This window comes from Eretmochelys imbricata, chromosome 8, assembly GCF_965152235.1.
Source record: "Eretmochelys imbricata isolate rEreImb1 chromosome 8, rEreImb1.hap1, whole genome shotgun sequence".
Lineage (NCBI taxonomy): Eukaryota > Metazoa > Chordata > Testudines > Cheloniidae > Eretmochelys > Eretmochelys imbricata.
The window spans coordinates 70927008-70949215 of record NC_135579.1 but is presented as its reverse complement, the minus strand read 5'-3'; the positions used below and the strand labels follow the sequence as shown (position 1 = coordinate 70949215).

At 40.7% G+C, this 22208-nt stretch overlaps 1 protein-coding gene across 5 annotated transcripts in view; it reads left to right on the top strand.

The window, feature by feature from the left end:
* Window positions 1-2180: 2180 nt before the first annotated feature.
* SLC35A3 (solute carrier family 35 member A3) overlaps window positions 2181-22208 on the top strand; it is a 35233-nt gene continuing 15205 nt past the window's right edge. For 3 of the 5 annotated variants that reach the window (XR_013346842.1, XM_077823944.1, XM_077823943.1), the window contains exons 1-2: window positions 2181-2304; window positions 21721-21925. Coding sequence is in view for 4 of the 5 variants with exons in the window: in XM_077823944.1 (XP_077680070.1) it covers window positions 21739-21925 (187 nt within the window). In the remaining variant the exon portion in view is untranslated. Of the gene's footprint in view, window positions 2305-19464; window positions 21926-22208 lie in introns of those variants that run through there. The other 2 variants (XM_077823945.1, XM_077823946.1) reach the window with 2 other exon arrangements.

Genomic DNA, 22208 nt, shown 5'->3' with positions numbered 1-22208 from the left:
ATCAGTGGGACTTAAACTTTGCTCCAAGTACTTGCTGGGATTATTATTTTCTATAGCACTTTTCAGAAGCATTAAAGTGCTTTACAGAATTATAGACAAAACCACATATACATGATCATGTCATTAAATCCTCTTGTGAATAGAGTAGCCATAACCCCATACAGCAAAATTGCACAACACTTTTAGATTGGGAAGTGAAGACTACTGAATTCAATTTAAGTGTGGGGAAGTAGATGGGCAAAAAGTATTTACCCAAACTGGAACTTGGCCATGACACCAGGGCTTACATCTTTATTCTTGCAAAAAAAAAAAAAAAAAAAAGCAGCCATGTGCTGTTTAACAAGCGGTCACATCCTTGGTTTTGTGTTATCTGAAATATGGCATTTCCTGTCCCTTAACAACGTAGTAGGACATTTGCTCAGTACTACCTTAGAGAAAGTTTGCAAACCTTTCCCACTGTCTGACACTGAAAACTTCAGTGTTGACTGGCTGTTTGCTGCTGCTGACGCTTTCTAGTGTCATCTACTGTACTCTGTTAAAGAGATGGATTATTACAATGTCAGTATTGGCTGGCCCACTGTACAAATACCAACAGTGTTAATGCTGCTAGAGCTGAATCAGTACTAGCAACAGCGAGAAAACTTTCTAAAACTTCCTTTAGTGTGCACACAACTAGAAGAAAAGTGTTAGCTTGAAATTTTAGGAAATCAGTCAGACTTTGATTGCACAAAGTTTAACTGATGGCTTATGGCTGATGTTTTAGGTGTATTTCTTTCAGCGTCTGTTTTATGATTTCTTCCCATTAAATCTACAATTTATTTCCTCCTCCTCTTATCCCTGCTCCCCAGAACAATTAAAAGGTGGAACCAAACCAAACAGGTTTGCCAAACTTGGCATATTTGTGAGGCCAGACTGGTTTTTCCTGTCCAGCATGGAATTTCAGTTCAGTAGTTCAATCTTTTTTTTAAAAAAAAGCAAAAACTATTTCACTCTTAGTTACACATTTTTGCATATTACACATTTACAAAGTCTGGGATTTTTTTTTTCTATGCAAAAGAGCTTGTTACTAACTGTGCCTTCAATGCTAAACCTTATTTCCTTGAATTACAATGTTGAGCATGTGTAAGCACCATGTATGTCACACTTTACAAATGGACAAGTGGATCATTTGATATTATTATGATGTTAAATGCTTACTGCTGTGAAAAGCATACAACAAACTATCCTTCCTATGAATTGGAGGCTTCCATCCAAACAGAGGGACAACACACAATGGACAGAGAGAGGAAGGTTCTTCCTTAGCATGTATTTTTTCTTTTTCACTTTAACATACTGGGGCACTGCCAAGTCACTACGTTTACAAAGTTCTTATTCAGGGGTGCAAGTAACACTCAACACTTACTGGTACGGGGGCGGGCTCCTCCACCCAGCCCACCTACGCCACCTGGCCCGCGCCGCCTGGGGCTCCAGTGGCGATTTAAAGCACTTTAAGCAGGGTCCTTTGGCAGGGACCTAGGGATCTGGCAGGGCCGCCAACAGGGGGTGCAAAAGGGGCAGCTACTGGTGGCTACTTTTTACCGGTACGCCGTCGGGGCCTGTACTGGGTTACTTTCACCCCCTAATCGTATTACAGCATGAGTTACATTTTCTCTCCTCCTCGCTGACTTTCCATCACTCTCCCAGGCCATGACCACCCCTCCCTGGCTCGGAGTATTGTTCCCCTGCGCTCTGACTCACAGGGCTTGGCACAGCAGATGTGGGCTTGGCCTGCCCCTTCTTCTCTTAGTACCTGTGCGGGGAGGCAGATTGTATCACCAGAATCACGCTGTCTCTGCCCCAACAGCTGTACGACTGCTGGGGACTGACCTCGCAGCCCGTTACCCCCATCGCCCCGAGCTAGATACCGACAGGCCCCTGTGCCCCACACGTACACACACCGCACCTAGCCCTGGCTCCTGTTTTTGACGCTGCCCTAAACCGACTCCTCCCGCAGCAACGGGCTGGCCGAGCCGGGGCGGGGCAGCCCAGCCCCTTCCTGCGGCGCACGAGGCGAGCCGGGGCCGAGCGGGCTCAGACCGAGCCGAGAGCGGAGCCAGCGACGCCGCACGCCGGGTCCTGGGAACGGAGCAAGTGGGGCAGCGGCTGCAGCCGGGGCCTTTGTGGAGCTGGACCGACCGGCACCGGGGCACCCGGAAGCGCGCGCACAGCGCCGGGCGGGCGGCTGCAGCGAGCGGAGCGCCGGGGGCACCCCGAGCCGGCGGCGAGGGGCTGGCAGGGAGCGGGGCCGTGCTCCCAGCGCGGGAGGTGAGACGCTTCCTGGGTTCGGGGCGGGGCCTCAGCTCGGTCAGGGCCGGTACCGGGTAGCCACGGGACCGAGGGGCCGGGCATGGGGTAGCCCGGGAAAGGGGCTATATAGGGGCAGGGTACAGGTTAGGGTGGCCCAGGGGAGGAGAGGGGGGAGATATATGGGGGGGCAGGATATAGGATGGGGGTAGCCCCGGGGGAGGAGAGGGGATATGGGGGGCAGGATTTAGGATGGGGGTAGCCCCGGGGGAGGAGCGGGGATATACGGGGGCAGGATATAGGATGGGGGGCAGGATTTAGGATGGGGGTAGCCCCGGGGGAGGAGCGGGGATATACGGGGGCAGGATATAGGATGGGGGGCAGGATATAGGATGGGGGTAGCCCCGGGGGAGGAGAGGGGATATACGGGGGGCAGGATATAGGATGGGGGTAGCCCCGGGGGAGGAGAGGAGATATACGGGGGGCAGGATATAGGATGGGGGTAGCCCCGGGGGAGGAGCGGGGATATACGGGGGGCAGGATATAGGATGGGGGTAGCCCCGGGGGAGGAGCGGGGATATACGGGGGGCAGGATATAGGATGGGGGTAGCCCCGGGGGAGGAGCGGGGATATACGGGGGGCAGGATATAGGATGGGGGTAGCCCCGGGGGAGGAGAGGGGATATACGGGGGGCAGGATATAGGATGGGGGTAGCCCCGGGGGAGGAGAGGGGATATACGGGGGGCAGGATATAGGATGGGGGTAGCCCTGGGGGAGGAGAGGGGATATACGGGGGGCAGGGCATGGGATTGGGTTCGTCCCCAGGGGGGAAGAGAGGGGCTGTATGGGGGGGCAGGGCACGGAATTGGGGTAGCCCTGGGGGAGGAGGGTGGGCTGTATGGGGGGCAGGACACAGGATTGGGGTAGCCCCTGCGGGGGGAGAGGATGGATTTATAGGGGGAGGGGGTGACGTGTGTGAGTGGAGGGTAGGTTATGATATTGGAGTAGCCCGGGGTAGAGGATAAATGATGGTTTGAGGAACAGGGAGTTGTGTGAAATAGTCAGGGAGAGGATGATGTGAGACCAGGAAGCAAAAAAACATGGACAGCAGATGTTTCTCAGTTCTGGACGATGAAATCCCAGTTGTCACTCACCTGTCTTGGATAGTTTCTCTGATTCACACCAATATAAAATACACATCCTTCCAAGTAGCACATAAATTAAATCACATTTAACACAGCACTAGGTATATTTTATAAGAAATATGTTGTAACATTGGAACTTTGTATGGGGCTTTTGAGATCAAAATTTTTACAATCTATATCAAGTAAACAGAAAATGAAGACAACAAAGGACACAGTAGGCCAAGAGTAAACAAAGATACTGAGAATTGGATCATATTTTGAATGAAGCTTATAATCTATATTTTTAATTGAGAATGTGGCAGATCAGGGTATATAGTATGGGAAGAGAGGTCACTTGTGGAAAGCGAGGGGAAAGCAGTGACTTTTGAGGAAGAATTTGGAGGAGACCGAACATTTGGTACAATGAAAGAAGGATGTCATTTTGAGCAATGTGGAACACACATACAACAGACCCTTCAAAAATTAAGCTTCCACAACAATGCCAATTCATCTGCATTGTACAGAGGTATAATTTTATTTGTAATTACTGTTTTTTGCTAATAAGCACCTGTGGGTTTGACTTCATTGCAACAGTTAGCTCAAGTGAGAGTCGCCACTCTGTGAAACAACACTAGACAGAATTGTTATATTAGCAGTTATTCGTTGTGCTAAACCAGTTCGTAGCTTCATCCCCATTACTAGCTCAGTTAGCAGCAGCACTCATGATTCAGCCCATAACCTTGCAAGCTAGCTTGAGTTTAAAGCACTACTTAATTCAAATTGGAGGTTTTTGTGTGTGGACAGGAGTTGGGATGGGGGCAGTACTTGAGTTATACTTGGGACTAACACTGTAGTGAAGACAAGCCCTATGTATGTATTTATATTTGAGGTGGGGCCTGAACCAAAACCCAGAACTGAAGACCCCTCAAGTTTGGGGGAAATTTATATTAGGATCTGAATTTTGCAGCTGAGGCCTGTCTCTACAGTGATATATACAATGAATAGTACAGTGTATGCACTGTTTTTTTTAAAAAAAAAAAAAAAAAAGAGGGAGAGAAAAATTTGATACCATATGCCTTACTGCCTATGTGGCAGACAGGGTTTGGTTTGATAACTGTTATATCAATATAAAACTTTTGCACCAGGATGCGTGTACAGTAACTCTGAATCTTATAAACACTATTGATATTAGATTCAACTCAACGACTTCCTCAATTTCCTACGTAAAGGAACACTGAATGTTTACAGGTTCAATATTTGATCTTGCTTACTTGTCGTCTAACTTGTGAGATCTTATTTCTGGGTTCTACATTTGTGTGTAAGAAGTGAGGTAGAGAAGGAGCTGCAGATTTAACCTCAGGTAACTTTAAATATGTCATGCAATACTTGAGGTTCTCAATTTCCAGTTCTTGCTGCACCCCAACCCTCTGCCCCAGCCCTGAGCTCCCTCCCACACTCTGAATCCCTCGGCTCCAGTATCCCCCACCACATTAATTTTGTTATGTGCACCAATATGAAGGTGATATGCCACACATCACTTCCACACATCACCTCCATATTGGTGCACATAAAATTAATTCCATACATGTGTGGGGAAAAATTAGAGAGAACACTGGTCCCCACACTGCTAGGTTTTCTACAAATACTTAGGAAGAGACAGCTGTTGCCCCAAAGAAGTTACAGTAGTATTTGAAACTATGCACAGGCAAGTGAGGATACCATTGGACTCCTTGTCAGACATCAGTGATGTTGGAGTCTTGCACTTCGATGTGCCAGCGTGTCAGTGACATACCCTCCCTATTCTTGAAGGGGCCCTAACTCTTAGCCACAGAAGACTATCTAATTGAAGCAAAGTTGAGAGGGAATTTTTAGCAAATAAGTTTTCTTGTGTAACTATCCTGTGAAGAATTTTTTAAAAATGCATTTTCTGACACTCAGTCATAGCAGCATGCTTGTAAAAGGGGGAAATATAGTATTGTGCTCTGGGAGTTCGGTAGCTGTGCTGGAACAAGATGGAATCATCGTGTTTTTTGTACTGGATGCGTTTTATATTCCCATCATGAAAATATTCAGTTGCAAGTTGTTGTTTTTTTTAAACTCCTTAACTGGATAGAAAAAGTAGAAAAGCTGCCCTTAGGAAAGCTCCTATTGAAAACAGAGCTTTGTTGAATGAGCAGGTTGTTCAGATTCTACAAGTGGAGAGAAACTTTGCTAGAGCATTTTTTATTTAATGTGAAAACATTGCTGAAGAAAGTAAGTACCAAGAGAAATACACAGCTTGTTTTACGGTATTGTCTATAAAGCGCCTTACAAAGAGAATGAGTCACAAACAGAAGACCAAAAGAAAGTGACTGAGGTGAGATTTGAAATGATAAAATGATTTAATGGCTTGGATGGAAAAAGTTCCAGCTGTATGAAGATGTACAGTTGAAAGTGTGCCTGACAACTGTGGAGAGTTAATGGGAGGGGACAAAGAGGAAACCAATGTTAAAAGTGTGGTTTGGGAGTGGAGCAAGTCTGTGGAGAGTTTTTAAAACAAGAAGCATAGTAATTGGGATTAGTCCCAAGTGAAATTATTTACAAAACCATTGTGACTTTGCACATATAGTATAGAGACTACATATGGGAAAAAATGTCATTTTTCTGACTTTTTACTATTTAGCAAAGTTTGTAACATTTAGGAAGTGTTAGTGAATATCTACATTTCAGCACATAAACTAGTTCAACAATACTTTTTGGTAGACTTTTAGTTATTAAGAATTTCTGTGCATTCTAATTGCCATCTGTGTACTGCTTCTCACTCACAGAATATTTTACTACCTTAGATATACTTTAGAGGTGTCGATTAATCACAGTTAACTCACGCAATTAACTAAAAAAAATCAACTGCTATTAAAAAAATTAATTACGATTAATTGTGCTGTTAAACAATAGAATGCCAATTGAAATTTATTAAATATTTTGCATGTTTTTCTACATTTTCAAATATATTGATTTTCTATTACAACACAGAATACAAAGTGTACAGTGCTAACTTTATATTATTTTTTATTACAAATATTTGCACTGTAAAAATGATAAACAAAAAAAATAGTATTTTTCAGTTCACCTTATACAATTACTGTAGTGCAGTCTCTATTGTGAAAGTGTAATTTACAAATGTAGATTTTTGTTATTGTACATAACTGCACTCAAAAACAGAACAGTGTAAAACTTTAGAGCCTACAAGTCCACTCAGTCCTACTTCTTGTTCAGCCAGTCGCTAAGACAAACAAGTTTGTTTACATTTATGGGAAATACTGCTGCCCTTTTTTTATTTGCAATGTCACCTGAAAGTCAGAACAGGCGTTCGCATGGCACTTTTGTAGCCGGCGTTGCAAGGTATTTAAGTTCCAGATATGTTAAACATTCGTGTGCCCCTTCATGCTTCAGCTACCATTCCGGAGGACAGGCTTTCAAGCTGATGATGTTCATTAAAAAAATAGTGTGTTAATTAAATTTGTGACTGAACTCTTTGGGGGAGAATTGTGTGCCCCCTGCTCTGTTTTACCTGCATTCTGCCATATATTTCATGTTATAGCAATCTCTGATGATGACCCAGCATGTGTTGTTTGATTTACGTACGCTGTCACTGCAGATTTGACAAAATGTAAAGAAGGTACGAATGTGAGATTTCTAAAAATAGCTACAGCACTCAACCCAAGGTTTAAGAATCTGAAGTGCCTTCCAAAATCTGAGAGGGATGAGGTGTGGAGCATGCTTTCAGAAGTCTTAAATGAGCAACACTCAGATGTGGAAACTACAGAACCTGAACCACCAAAAAAGAAAATCAACCTTCTGCTGTTGTCATCTGACTCAGATGATGGAAAATGAACATGCATCGGTCCGCTCTGCTTTGGATCGTTATTGAGCAGAATCCGTCATCAGCATGGATGCATGTCCTCTGGAATGGTAATTGAAGCATGAAGGGATATATGAATCTTTAGCGCATCTGGCACGTAAATATCTTGCGACACTGGTTCTCACTTTCAGGTGATATTGTAAACAAGAAGTGGGCAGAATTGTCTCCTGCAAATGTAACCAAACTTGTTTGTCTGAGCAATTGGTTGAAGTAGGACTGAGTGGACTTGTAGGCTCTAAAGTTTTACATTGTTTGATTTTTGAATGTAGTTATTTTTTTGTACATAATTCGACATTTGTAAATTCAACTTTCATGATAAATAGATTGCACTACAGTACTTAGGTGAATTGAAAATACTGTTTTGTTTTTTTCAGTGCAAATTTGTAATCAACAATAAATATCATGTGAGCACTGTACACTTTGTAGTCTGTGTTTGTATTCGAAATCAATATATTTGAAAATGTAGAAAACATCCAAAAGTATTTAAATAAATGGTATTCTGTTATTCTTTAACAGTGCAATTAATCGTGATTAATTTTTTTTAATTGCTTGACAGCCCTAATATACTTTATTGAACCTGTAGATCTTGTGCAGAATGACTTACTGATACACTCAGCTGCTGAAAAAGATTTAAGGAATAGAACCATCATACGAAAAATTTTAGTTTTGTTATTTTAAATAGCCTGTATTCATGTTATCTAATATGGGTGGAAGAGTAAAGCGTCAGAGTTGGACTGGAGTTTAGGAAGAAAGAGAAGGCACATATAACATTGTACAGAGAAATAACATTTGAAACTGCGTGCTTCAAATTGCATGTACCAGAAGCTTCATATTCTGTGCATTGCATCAGTTTTTAGTAGAATTCAGATAAACTGAGTGGAATCAAACCTTTCTTGTTCGTTTTCCCTTCCTTGATTGCCAAAGTCTTGTTAATAACATTTCTCTCTGTAGTATATTTGTCGACGTGGCATTAACAACTCAGTTCATTTCCCTCTTTTGTCTTCCATTTTCAGGAAACGCAAACACAGGTGGTATTCACAAACCTGTTTAACTTGAAAAAATTTACGAACTCTTTCACCTTATTTATTACCTCTTTTTAATATCTTGTGGTGGGGTGCAGAACTTGAACCGTAGTTAAGCTTACCCTCTGCATTTACTCAGGTCCTGAATCTGCAGTTCTCTACAGTCTCACTTTTTGCAGAAATGCAGGTGTCTTGATTAAATGTTTTCGTGTTTTGATTTTTTTTTTCTGTGCAAAAAGACATTGATAGTCAGATGTACTAACATTCCATTGGAGCAGAACGTCCTGTCAGTCAATGTTTATGTTCTAAAAAAGTCTCAACCCTGAAAATGTCAAACGAATTTGGTTTTTAGCCATCCTGAGTGCAGCTTATGTTAGCAGATAATTGTCACTGTGAAGGCTGAAAATGTAACAATAAGAACAATTTGACACTGTTTTATTTTAAAATTTAACTTTCAGTAAAACAAAAAAGAAAAATAGATAAGATAGTAACAAAAGATGATTTTCTTGCCAAACATAATTATGAATCTGTACAAAGTAGTTTAAACATTTACTCCAGCTCTCTGTTACGGCACATGAAACAATGTTAACACAAACTTTGTGTTTACTCTCTATGTTGTTGTTTATGATCTACAGCCACAGACTAAGACCCTAATCTTGCAAGCTGTTACTGGTGGGCGAAAACCTGTAGCTGCATGGAGTCCCAGGGTCTGTGTTGCAGGATTAGAGTCTAAAATGGAAATAAATATGCCTTCACTATTCTTTTTTTAAATGTCTCTGGTTCAATCAATACTGGAGCATTTTGAGGATGCATCAGTGTTTGCCAACGTTAAGTGCACCCTTATGTGTAGGCAGAATTTTATGAAGATGTCACCAGCATGCTTTAGTTCTACAACTGTAATACTTCCAGACTGAATCAGAGAGGTGCTGACCTCCTGCAGTTCACATTGCCTAAGTCCCTATGGACTTGCTCCTCAAAAGTACAGTGTGCCTGCAATTCCTGATGAGGCCTTTGGGAGCTGTAGACTCTAAAATTGTGAATTAATTATTTTTAAATCCCAGGGCCCAACAGAAAATAACAGTTAAAAGAATTGCAAGTGGATGATATCTAATAATAAAAGTAAGGAAATAATGAGGTATTATAGGAAGAATAGAGCAATAATATTCATAATCGTTGTAGGGCTGTTTTTGAGTACTGTATTAGTCATAACTGAGAACAAGACACTCAGATTTTTCTCAACTTGTAGTGAGAATAGTCTGACTTTTACAAATGCTTAATATCAGAATGTGAAAATCACAGTTGCACTGGAATTTGTAACAAATTCATTATTTAAATGTACTTATATAATGTTTTTGGGACTCGAGAACACAAAATATAGTTACTGCTACTAAACCTACATGCTCTGTTTTCAAGTTTTTCACAACTACCGTAGAAGTTTTGTGTCTTCGTAATCTTTCTACATCTAATTTAATGTTTCTGATTTCAGTAAGACTGTGACATTTTGTTAATTGGCTGAGAAAATATTACTCAATAGTAATAGTATGATGATTAGTATTGGTAGCTCAGTTATTTGGCAGGAAACTTCATAGTAAATCAGTTAGTTTTATTTAGTTTTATTATAGTCATTTAACTGACCCCTTTCTGCTTCCCACGACTCGTTAGCTAGCATGAGTGGTTACTTGTATTGTACTTTGCCTGTTCCTCTGTGTAGTATAGAATCATAGAACTGAAAGGGACCTCGAGAGGTCGTCTAGTCCAGTCCCCTGCTCTCAAGGCAGGACTAAGTATTGTCTAGACCATCTCTGACAGGTGTTTGTTCACCTTCTCTTAAAAGTCCCCAATGATGGAGATTCTGCAACCTCCCTAGGCAATTTATTCCAGTGCTTAACCACTCTGACAGTTAGGAACTTTTTCCTATGGTCCAACCTAAACCGCCCTTGCTGCAATTTAAGCCCATTGCTTCTTGTCCTATTCTCAGAGGTTAAGAAGAACAATTTTCCTCCCTCCTCCTTGTAACAACCTCTTATGTACTTGAAAATTGTTATCATGTCCTCTCCCAGTCTTCTCTTCTCCAGACTAAACAAACCCAATTTTTTCAGTCTTCCCTCATAGGTCATGTTTTCTAGACCTTTAATCATTTTTGTTGTTCTTCTCTGGTCTTTCTTCAGTTTGTCCACATCTTTCCTGAAATGTGGTGCCCAGAACTGGACGCAATACTCCAGTTGAGGCCTAATCAGCACGGAGTAGAGTGGAAGTATTATTTCTCATGTCTTGCTTACAATACTCCTGATAATACATCCCAGAATGATGGTTGTTGCTGCTGCTGCTTTTTTTTTTTTTTTTTTTTTTTCCAACAGTGTTACACTGTTGACTCATATTAAGCTTGTGATCCACTATGACCCCCGGATTGCTTTCCGCAGTACTCCTTCCTAGGCAGTAATTTCCCATTTTGTATGTGTGCAGCTGATTGTTCCTTCCTAAGTGGAGTACTTTGCATTTGTCCTTATTGAATTTCATCCTATGTACTGAGACCATTTCTCCTGTTTGTCCAGATCATTTTGAATTTTAATCCTGTTCCCCAAAGTACTTGCAATCCCTCCCAGCTTGGTATTGTCCACAAACTTTATAAGTGTACTCTCTCTGCCATTATCTAAAACATTGATGAAGATATTGAACAGAACCGGACACAGAACCGATCCCTGCGGGAACCCATTCATTATGCCCTTTCAGCATGACTGCAAACCACTGATAACTACTCTCTGGGAACAATTTTCCAACCAGTTATGCACCCACCTTATAGTAGCTCCATCTAGGTTGTATTTCCCTAGTTTGTTTATGAGAAGGTCATGCAAGACAGTATCAAAAGCCTTACTAAAGTCAAGATATACCACTTCTACCGCTTCCCCCAATCCACAAGGCTTGTTACCCTGTCAAAGAAAGCTGTCAGGTTGGTTTGACACGATTTGTTCTTGACAAATCCATGCTGACTGTTACTTATCACCTCACTATCTTCTAGGTGTTTGCAAATTGATTTCTTAATTGTTTGCTCCATTATCTTTCTGGGTACAGAAGTTAAGCTGACTGGTCTGTAATTCCCCGGGTTGTCCTTATTTCCTTTTTTATAAATGGGCGCTATATTTGCCCTTTTCCAGTCTTTTGGAATGTCTCCTGTCTGCCATGACTTTTCAAAGATAATTGCTAATGGCTCAGATATCTCCTCAGTCAGTAATTTTTGTCTTGTTCTTTCCCTATTTTAGACTCTGATCCTACCTCATTTTCACTGGCATTCACTATGTTAGACGTCCAATCACCACCAACCTTTTTGGTGAAAAGAGAAACAAGGAAGTAATTAAGCACCTCTGTCATTTCCACATTTTTTGTTATTGTCTTCCCCCCCTCACTGAGTAATGGGCCTACTCTGGCCTTGGTCTTGCTCTTGCTTCTAATGTATTTGTAGAATGTTTTCTTGTTACCCTTTATGTCCCTAGCTAGTTTGATCTTATTTTGTGCCTTGGCCTTTCTAGTTTTGTCCCTGCATACTTGTGTTATTTGTTTATATTCATCCTTTGTAATTTGACCGAGTTTCCACTTTTTGTAGGACTCTTTTTTTTTTTTTTTTTTTTTGAGTTTTAGATCATTGAAGATCTCCTAGTTAAGCCAAGGTGGTCTCTTGCCAACTTCCTATCTTTCCTATGCAGTGGGATAGCTTGCTCTTGTGCCTTTAATAATGTCTCTTTGAAAAACTGCCAACTATCTTCAATTGTTTTTCCCCTTTGACTTGCTTCCCATGGGATTTTACCTACCAACTTCTTGAGTTTGCTAAAGTCTGCCTTCTTGAAATTCATTGTCTTTATTATGCTCTCCCTCCTACCATTCCTTGATCACTCCCTCTACCGTTTCATGATCACTATCACCCAAATTGCCTTCCACTTTCAAATTCTCAACCAGTTCCTCCCAATTTGGCAAAATCATCTAGAACAGCCTCTCCCCTCATAGCTTTCTCCACATTCTGAAATAAAAAATTGTCTCCAATACATTCCAAGAACTTGTTGAATAATCTGTGCCCTGCTGTGTTATTTCCCCAACAGATGTCTGGGTAGTTGAAGTCCCCCATCATCACCAAGCCCTGTGCTTTGGATGATTTTGTTAGTTGCTTAAAAAAAGCCTCATCCACCTCTTCTTCCTGGTTTGGTGGTCTATAGTAGACCCCTACCATGACATCACCCTTGTTTTTTACCCCTTTTATCCTTACCCAGAGACTTTCAACAAGTCTATCTCTTATTTCTATCTCAACCTCAGTCCAAGTGTATACATTTTTAATATATAAGGCAACACCTCCTCCCTTTTTTCCCTGCCTGTCCTTCCTAAGCAAGCTGTACCCTTCTATACCAATATTCCAGCCATGCGTATAATGTTGTCATGTATATTATGTCACAATGCTTTCTCTTTTACCTTTTCATTTGGGCACTCCTTGTTTCAGTATTCTCTTCTTGCACTCACCACTTCTCTTTTTAATATTCCTGAAACAGTGTTTCTCAGATTGTAAAGCTGGCCTTTCTGGAGAAATTGTGTGTAGATGAGCTGTAGTAGGTGTGGGAAGAGGAATACAACAATTCAACTTGAATTATTCAAATGTAATGGAGGATATTGAATCATTTTGGATAATAGTCTGCGGAAGAGAAGAATGAGGGGGGATTTGATAGCTGCTTTCAACTATCTGAAAGAGGGTTCCAAAGAGAATGGATCTAGACTGTTCTCAGTGGTAGCAGATGACAGAACAAGGAGTAATGGTTTCAAATTGCAGTGGGGGAGGTTTAGGTTGGATATTAGGAAAAACTTTTCCACTAGGAGGGTGGTGTAACACTGGAATGCGTTACCTAGGGAGGTGGTGGAATCTCCTTCCTTAGATATTTTTGAGGTCAGGCTTGACAAAGCCCTGGCTGGGATGATTTAATTGGGGATTGATCCTGCTTTGAGCAGGGGGTTGGCCTAGATGACCTCCTGAGGTCCCTTCCAACCCTGATATCTATGATTCTATGAATCGGAACACTGTCAGTGTGACTGATAGACACAGGAGCAAGGAGCCCAGAGTCAGATGACTGAAATTTGGATTATCGTGGTCAATTGCAGTGGTTTTTGTTTAGTTCTTGCCAAAAATAGAACGCAGTGTTATTTTGTACGGACCCCTCCATATATGATTTCTCTGTCTGTAGAGGCCAAATTGAAAATGACCTATCAAAAAAGGATCAGCCTGTCTCCATTCACATCATTGAGATACATTTCCCAAAACAATTTATCTTCTAATTTTTCCCTACAGAATACTTGTGTAACAATAAAAAACAGGTTTGCAGTGGGAGAGGGCTCACAACTTTTTCAGCATTTCAGAAAGAAATGCTGTGACAGGTAGCAGAGCTGAACGCAGAGTATTGGCCTTCCTGATAGACAGTGGGCCAAATGTTCATTCCTGTGGAAAGTGTAAGTAAATAAGCTTTTTTGGGGGGTTTTCTGTGAGGATTAGAGTAGGACAGAACCTTATTCCTTCCTAAGTTGTATATCACCAGTGGAAGTGCTCACATTGCTACTGCAGCAACTGCCACAGCCTTTGCACTCTCCTTCCAGGTGAAGTTGGCAAGTCATGGAATTGCTGTGGATGCCCCAGCTTTCAAAAATCCCTTGAGTGGTATGGTATGAGGACAGGTTTCAGAGTAACAGCCGTGTTAGTCTGTATTCGCAAAAAGAAAAGGAGTACTTGTGGCACCTTAGAGACTAACCAATTTATTTGAGCATGAGCTTTCGTGAGCTACAGCTCACTTCATCGGATGCATACCGTGGAAACTGCAGCAGACTTTATATATACACAGAGAATATGAAACAATACCTCCTCCCACCCCACTGTCCTGCTGGTAATAGCTTATCTAAAGTGATCATCAGGTTAGGCCATTTCCAGCACAAATCCAGGTTTTCTCACCCTCCACCCCCCCACACAAATTCACTCTCCTGTTGGTGATAGCCCATCCAAAGTGACAACTCTTTACACAATGTGCATTATAATCAAGTTGGGCCATTTCCTGCACAAATCCAGGTTCTCTCACTCCCTCGCCCCCCTCCAAAAACCCACCCCCATACACACACAAACTCACTCTCCTGCTGGTAATAGCTCATCCAAACTGACCACTCTCCAAGTTTAAATCCAAGTTAAACCAGAACATCTGGGGGGGGAGGGGGTAGGAAAAAACAAGAGGAAATAGGCTACCTTGCATAATGACTTAGCCACTCCCAGTCTCTATTTAAGCCTAAATTAATAGTATCCAATTTGCAAATGAATTCCAATTCAGCAGTTTCTCGCTGGAGTCTGGATTTGAAGTTTTTTTGTTTTAAGATAGCGACCTTCATGTCTGTGATTGCGTGACCAGAGAGATTGAAGTGTTCTCCGACTGGTTTATGAATGTTATAATTCTTGACATCTGATTTGTGTCCATTTATTCTTTTACGTAGAGACTGTCCAGTTTGACCGATGTACATGGCAGAGGGGCATTGCTGGCACATGATGGCATATATCACATTGGTGGATGTGCAGGTGAACGAGCCTCTGATAGTGTGGCTGATGTTATTAGGCCCTGTGATGGTGTCCCCTGAATAGATATGTGGGCACAATTGGCAACGGGCTTTGTTGCAAGGATAAGTTCCTGGGTTAGTGGTTCTGTTGTGTGGTATGTGGTTGTCGGTGAGTATTTGCTTCAGGTTGCGGGGCTGTCTGTAGGCAAGGACTGGCCTGTCTCCCAAGATTTGTGAGAGTGTTGGGTCATCCTTTAGGATAGGTTGTAGATCCTTAATAATGCGTTGGAGGGGTTTTAGCTGGGGGCTGAAGGTGACGACTAGTGGCGTTCTGTTATTTTCTTTGTTAGGCCTGTCCTGTAGTAGGTAACTTCTGGGAACTCTTCTGGCTCTATCAATCTGTTTCTTTACTTCTGCAGGTGGGTATTGTAGTTGTAAGAAAGCTTGACAGAGATCTTGTAGGTGTTTGTCTCTGTCTGAGGGGTTGGAGCAAATGCGGTTGTATCGCCGAGCTTGGCTGTAGACGATGGATCGTGTGGTGTGGTCAGGGTGAAAGCTGGAGGCATGCAGGTAGGAATAGCGGTCAGTAGGTTTCCGGTATAGGGTGGTGTTTATGTGACCATTGTTTATTAGCACTGTAGTGTCCAGGAAGTGGATCTCTTGTGTGGACTGGACCAAACACCTACAAGATCTCTGTCAAGCTTTCTTACAACTACAATACCCACCTGCAGAAGTAAAGAAACAGATTGATAGAGCCAGAAGAGTTCCCAGAAGTTACCTACTACAGGACAGGCCTAACAAAGAAAATAACAGAACGCCACTAGCCGTCACCTTCAGCCCCCAACTAAAACCCCTCCAACGCATTATTAAGGATCTACAACCTATCCTAAAGGATGACCCAACACTCTCACAAATCTTGGGAGACAGGCCAGTCCTTGCCTACAGACAGCCCCGCAACCTGAAGCAAATACTCACCAACAACCACATACCACACAACAGAACCACTAACCCAGGAACTTATCCTTGCAACAAAGCCCGTTGCCAATTGTGCCCACATATCTATTCAGGGGACACCATCACAGGGCCTAATAACATCAGCCACACTATCAGAGGCTCGTTCACCTGCACATCCACCAATGTGATATATGCCATCATGTGCCAGCAATGCCCCTCTGCCATGTACATCGGTCAAACTGGACAGTCTCTACGTAAAAGAATAAATGGACACAAATCAGATGTCAAGAATTATAACATTCATAAACCAGTCGGAGAACACTTCAATCTCTCTGGTCACGCAATCACAGACATGAAGGTCGCTATCTTAAAACAAAAAAACTTCAAATCCAGACTCCAGCGAGAAACTGCTGAATTGGAATTCATTTGCAAATTGGATACTATTAATTTAGGCTTAAATAGAGACTGGGAGTGGCTAAGTCATTATGCAAGGTAGCCTATTTCCTCTTGTTTTTTCCTACCCCCTCCCCCCCCAGATGTTCTGGTTTAACTTGGATTTAAACTTGGAGAGTGGTCAGTTTGGATGAGCTATTACCAGCAGGAGAGTGAGTTTGTGTGTGTATGGGGGTGGGTTTTTGGAGGGGGGTGAGGGAGTGAGAGAACCTGGATTTGTGCAGGAAATGGCCCAACTTGATTATTATGCACATTGTGTAAAGAGTTGTCACTTTGGATGGGCTATCACCAGCAGGAGAGTGAATTTGTGTGGGGGGGTGGAGGGTGAGAAAACCTGGATTTGTGCTGGAAATGGCCTAACCTGATGATCACTTTAGATAAGCTATTACCAGCAGGACAGTGGGGTGGGAGGAGGTATTGTTTCATATTCTCTGTGTATATATAAAGTCTGCTGCAGTTTCCACGGTATGCATCCGATGAAGTGAGCTGTAGCTTACGAAAGCTCATGCTCAAATAAATTGGTTAGTCTCTAAGGTGCCACAAGTACTCCTTTTCTTTATGGTATGAGGAGTCACCACATAGCGTTGTTCTGTGGCACGCAGGGGGGGCTAAGTTCTCCTGTGCAGCATCTTTGCAGCTGGGACTTGCACTCAGTGGAACAGTGCTGGTTTTGCTGCTCTTGGAGCTTTCTGCAGATCTTCTAAAGGAACTGACCGTTAGTGAGCAAACAATGTATAGCTCACCAAAACTAGATAGAGTACATATAAAACACTTGATGAGGCCATACTACTTGGACATGAAGCTGCTGCTGAGTCCCTCCTTCCTAAAGGATGTTGGGGACCTTTTGAAGGGCCACTTCTGGGAAATTCTGTGGAGGGTTCCAGCCTCCTGATGCTCCTGCAAAGGGAGCTGGGGGGGGCGGGGCTACTGAGACCAGTGCAGTATATGGCAAAGAAAGAAAGGTATGATTTTAACACTTGTTGATATCCTAGTGTAGATAATGTATTTTGTAGTTTTAGCATGTTAGTTGGTTGAGGTAAACCCTGGCAGGAGCCTGGTTTCCAACAACCAGCTAATGTACTAAAACTGCAAATTGCCTTGTGTATGCTAGGATGTTTACACAGTGTGTTTAAAAACACACTTTTTTTCTCGTGAAGACAAAGTACCTATGCCAACAAATTCCTAGCTTTGATTAGCCCTTCCCTCTGACTTAGGTGCTGCTGGCAGCCACTGCTACTTTGCAAGACATTAAAGTGCTGAGCACTCTGGCTCCAGCTTTGCAACTCACCTAAGCAGCATATGCTTGACTCCAAGCATGTGAGTAGTCCCACTGAAGCCAATGAAACAATTCAGATGCTCAAAGTTCAGTACCCGTTTGTGTTTCAGTGGATCCAAGTCCCAAGTTTGCACTAATTTGTATAAGCTGATATGTTATCCTTCTGGAAAAGAATGAGGAAAGACGCAAAGCTAATACACTTACTGGGAAGTTGCAAAGTTAAATGGGTGGGTGATTTATTGGAATGTGTAAGTTCAGTTGTTACACAATTCCTGGCATGTGACTTATCTGATATATAGCACCAGCCCTACACCCTAGAATTCAGTGTGATTATTGTGTACAAGCCTGTGTTGCTGAACACTGATGAAGCCACTTTTCATGGAATCTATTCTGAATTCAACTCTTAACTCAGAGAACAATCTTTTCTCTACGTCACTGGCCATACTTAGTTTATTTTGCGTCATTTGTAAAACTCTGTGGCTTCTTCAGGGAATATGAAATACAAATATGACGTTCTACTGCTACTACCTTTTTGAGGCACTTTATCCTGTTTAAAAATCTGCTTGGAAGTGGGGGAGAGAATTGGTTGAAAAAAATAACCCAAGAATTTGAGATCAATTTTAAGGAGGCAAGCTTAAATAAGTAATGTCACCGTCTTAAAATTTCTGTGTTCCTAATCATGGCAGTTAATGAAAGAAGATTGTACTCCAAAACAACATTTCTGTATGTATTTTTCACATTTGTCTAGTGTATGTTTTGTTTTGTTTTAATGGAAAAGCTTTTGTGATGGTATTTGTGATGCTGAATATTAATTTGACAATCATCATGGCTAAACCATTAGTGCTATTTTTAAATTACTTAATAAAATGATGTGTTTCAATAAATGGAAATGTGCAGTATTTTCTGATACTATAACCCATTTTAAAGATCATCTCAGAGCACTGTTCAAAACTCCATCTGTAGGGATGACCTATATTTCAATATTCCATTGCTAGTTCACAGAATACAGAAGTTCATGATCAAAGGATTCTGCAAAGGTCTTTATTCTAATTTATATGTATTTATTTCAGAGGAATTTGGTTCAGAAGCATTTTAATTGTGAGTTTTAAGAGTGTATTTTAGGAGAAACACATATTCTCTTTAACCATCTAATGGTGATTGTGTAACCAGATCCCCAACACTCCTTGTTAAAAGAAAGGGTGGGCACGGTAGAAGGTAGGAGGAATTTTTTGATGTGAATGAAAATTGGCAAAGTTCTCATATTAATATGCAAGATCACCTTCAACCAAAAAAAGAAGAAGAAAATATGGTGGCTTGGAATTCAGACAATGTAATATGAAATTAATTTCATACAGTACTACTGGGTTTCAGCCCTAAGATCTGCTGGCTTCAGAAGCAATCTAATACAACGTGGACACGCTGTAATCTCACACCTATGAAAATAAAACCAGGCAATATTAGGTCTCTTCTATACTGGGAAAATTAGCTCCTCTGTTTCACCATCAGTGTAGCTTCACTATCCCAGCAAGTGAAGGCTGTAGTGTAGACAGGACTCAAGTGTTTGTCTACTGCATAGCCTCCACCATTGCTACCACAGGTGGAAAGTTATCCAAGTTTTCTTTGTGTAGACAGCCTAAGAATAATGTGCTTATCTCACAAACTCAAATACTGCCTTCTACACCATTCCAGGTGTCAAAAACTCCAAGTGCAGAAATCTTCAGCTTTACCTTAACATCTTCTCTAAAATAATACATCTCCAATGCATTGAAGATATAAAAACGTTGGAGTAGCATAAAACTGATAATTTAATATCAAATTATGTAAATAAATGATATTGTAGTAACTATCATTCATTTTCATATTTAGTTAAATAACTCAGTTTTTGCATTTATCTAAGACTGCTAAAAATCTTCAGTCTGCTGTACCTGATTGCCACAGCGTTAAGGTCAGACTTGCTGCAAAGTACATAGGGTCTTTATATTGCTCAATTCTGCTTAATGATCAACCAGATAATTTTCAACACCAGTAGTCCTGTATTACCTCTTACTTCAAAAGTTTTTCTACTTGATTTATTCCAGTTCCAATGGGCTTTTACAAAAATGTATGCAGCCAGATACAACATGCTGCAAATAATCTTACTGCCCAGAGAACAGAAATGCAGTTAATCGCCGTCTGTGGCTGAATGGTTACAAATCTTGTCAAATTTATGTCGTTTCCTTAAGTACCCACAGTTTATAGCCACTTTACATACTTACCTGGAAAAAAACCTAAACTCTGAGACACCATATCTATATAAGACAGAATTATATTAATAATACAGCTGTCCAGATCTGGGAAAGAATAAGTGCAGTTTTATAAAATATATTTTGACACAAAACTGCAGTAATTTTAAAATAGCTTTAATTTCAGGTGCAAATTTTCAAAGGTACTTACATATTTTCTACATGTTCAGCTTTACACACGAGCCTGATACTTGTAAGTCAAGATTTCTGTATCACCTGTGTGTGCATGTACACCTCTCCACCTTGTGAATGCATTGGGCATTGCATATATCAAGCACAGAAACTTAAAAATGTGGATCACGATGTCTTGTCTTGAATTTTACTCTTTGTTTATTCTACTTGGAGTAAATGTATGCTCATGGACTTCCCTTTTTACCTTTTTTAAAAGTATTATGATTTTGGTTCAATATGCACATAGTGAATGCTGTAAATGGTACATTTTCCATGGAATGTAAACTTTATGTGTCTTCTGTATGAGTCTGTTTGTATGGTAAGCATTCATAACTAATAACTGGGAGTAGAAGAAAATGAGGTAACTATAATGTACTTAATACCAGTGATACTGTTCTGGATTTCCTTGTTAACCTGAAACATTTTGCTAGCTCTCCTAAAACAGCTCTCCTAATCATCTCTCTTGCCTTCTGTACTAGGTGCTGCTTAGCTCAGATCTGATCAATACAGTGCTTAAAGTGATGGTAGTAACCAGAGGCCTATCTATTTTAGGATTCCTGATGTTGATTCAGCTTCACTGGTGTAATCAGTATTCGCTTCAGTGTATTTTCATACTGTAGACAGGGTATTTAGGCTTTGCCACTTGCTGATGTATTTGCAGAAGTGGGTTTTTGTTCTTTTCATCTTACTGATACGATGTAATTGAAATTACACCTGTAGTTTCAGTGTTAGCCTTTCTCGGGGCTACATCATTTGACATTGTTTGACAGACAGATAAATTTTCAGTACAAAGATTAGGTTCATCAACTTCACTGATGATAACTGGAGTTACTGTAAATGTAGTCAGTAACTATTGTACTGTGAAACATGTTAAGCATGTGCATAAGTGTTGGCAGGTTTAGGGCCTTTCTCAACATTTCAGATGTTTCTAAAGTAGAAATTTGAGGAACTATCTTACTCTAATTGGTAAATTAGAAGATAATATATAGAAATGTATAGTGGGAGAACCTGCATTAATAGCTATCATAAAGATGTCTGTGACATTTTTCATTACCCAGAGCAAATATAAAGAATATTTCATTTTAATACAATAATCAGCATATTGTTTCTGCCATCACTGCAATGTTTGTTGTTGAATCTATATTCTTCTTATCTATAATAGTGTATTATGAAAAGCATTTAAGGTTTTTAGGCTTTTATATCCCTTTTTATTAACATTGTCAAATTAATTTATTTGTTTCAATAGATCTTTGAATGTGCAAGGAACTGTTTTATTCATGACCGCCATGTTACTATACTAAACTTTATTAAGTGGAATATTTACTTTTCATAATCTTTTAAGTATCAAAGTCCTATTTAAACATGTTTATTCCACCCTTGACTGTAATGAAGTATTGCATAGTAATAATAAAAACTGAGTGAGACTCGAGAGCATTATTATAGCAGATGTTTCTTATGTAATAAGAATTATTCTTCTTAAGATTTGGTAGTATCACCATACATTATTTTACTACACCCAGCCCCCAGGAAATGAATTCGTTCTTTACACCATTGTTTTCTGATTAGGGAATTGGATAGTCAAACTCTCTTAATTCCCTTCAGTGAATACCCTGGATACCCTTTAAAAATGCTAATTCACAGAGGAACTGTCTGTTTTTGGTTTTAACTTTTAATTTTTTTCTTTTTTATTCTGTTTCAGGAAAGTGAAAGTCAAGCAATGTCTACCAATTTAAAATACCTTTCCTTGGGGATCCTGGTCTTTCAGACCACTAGTTTAGTTTTGACTATGCGATATTCTCGGACATTGAAAGAGGAAGGACCTCGTTACTTATCCTCTACTGCAGTAGTTGTTGCTGAATTTTTGAAGATTATGGCCTGCATTTTATTGGTCTACAAAGATAGCAGTATGTTTCAGGTTTTAATCTAGGAGTAGCTTTCCTATATTTTATTAATTGTTGTATTTTGGTGACAGCTGCGAAAACAGGTGCTCAAATGCTGTGATGATAAGGAGTTATGTGAATGCCAAGACAGAGAGAACAAAAGATTGCCCTTCCCACATCAAAATATGTGAAAAGAAGATCTAAAACCCTTTCTATGAGAAAGTTAACCTACAAGCAGGAAAAACCTCTGTTTGCACCTCATACTTAAGCACACAATATAATCTTTTGTAAATTTTGTATAAATATA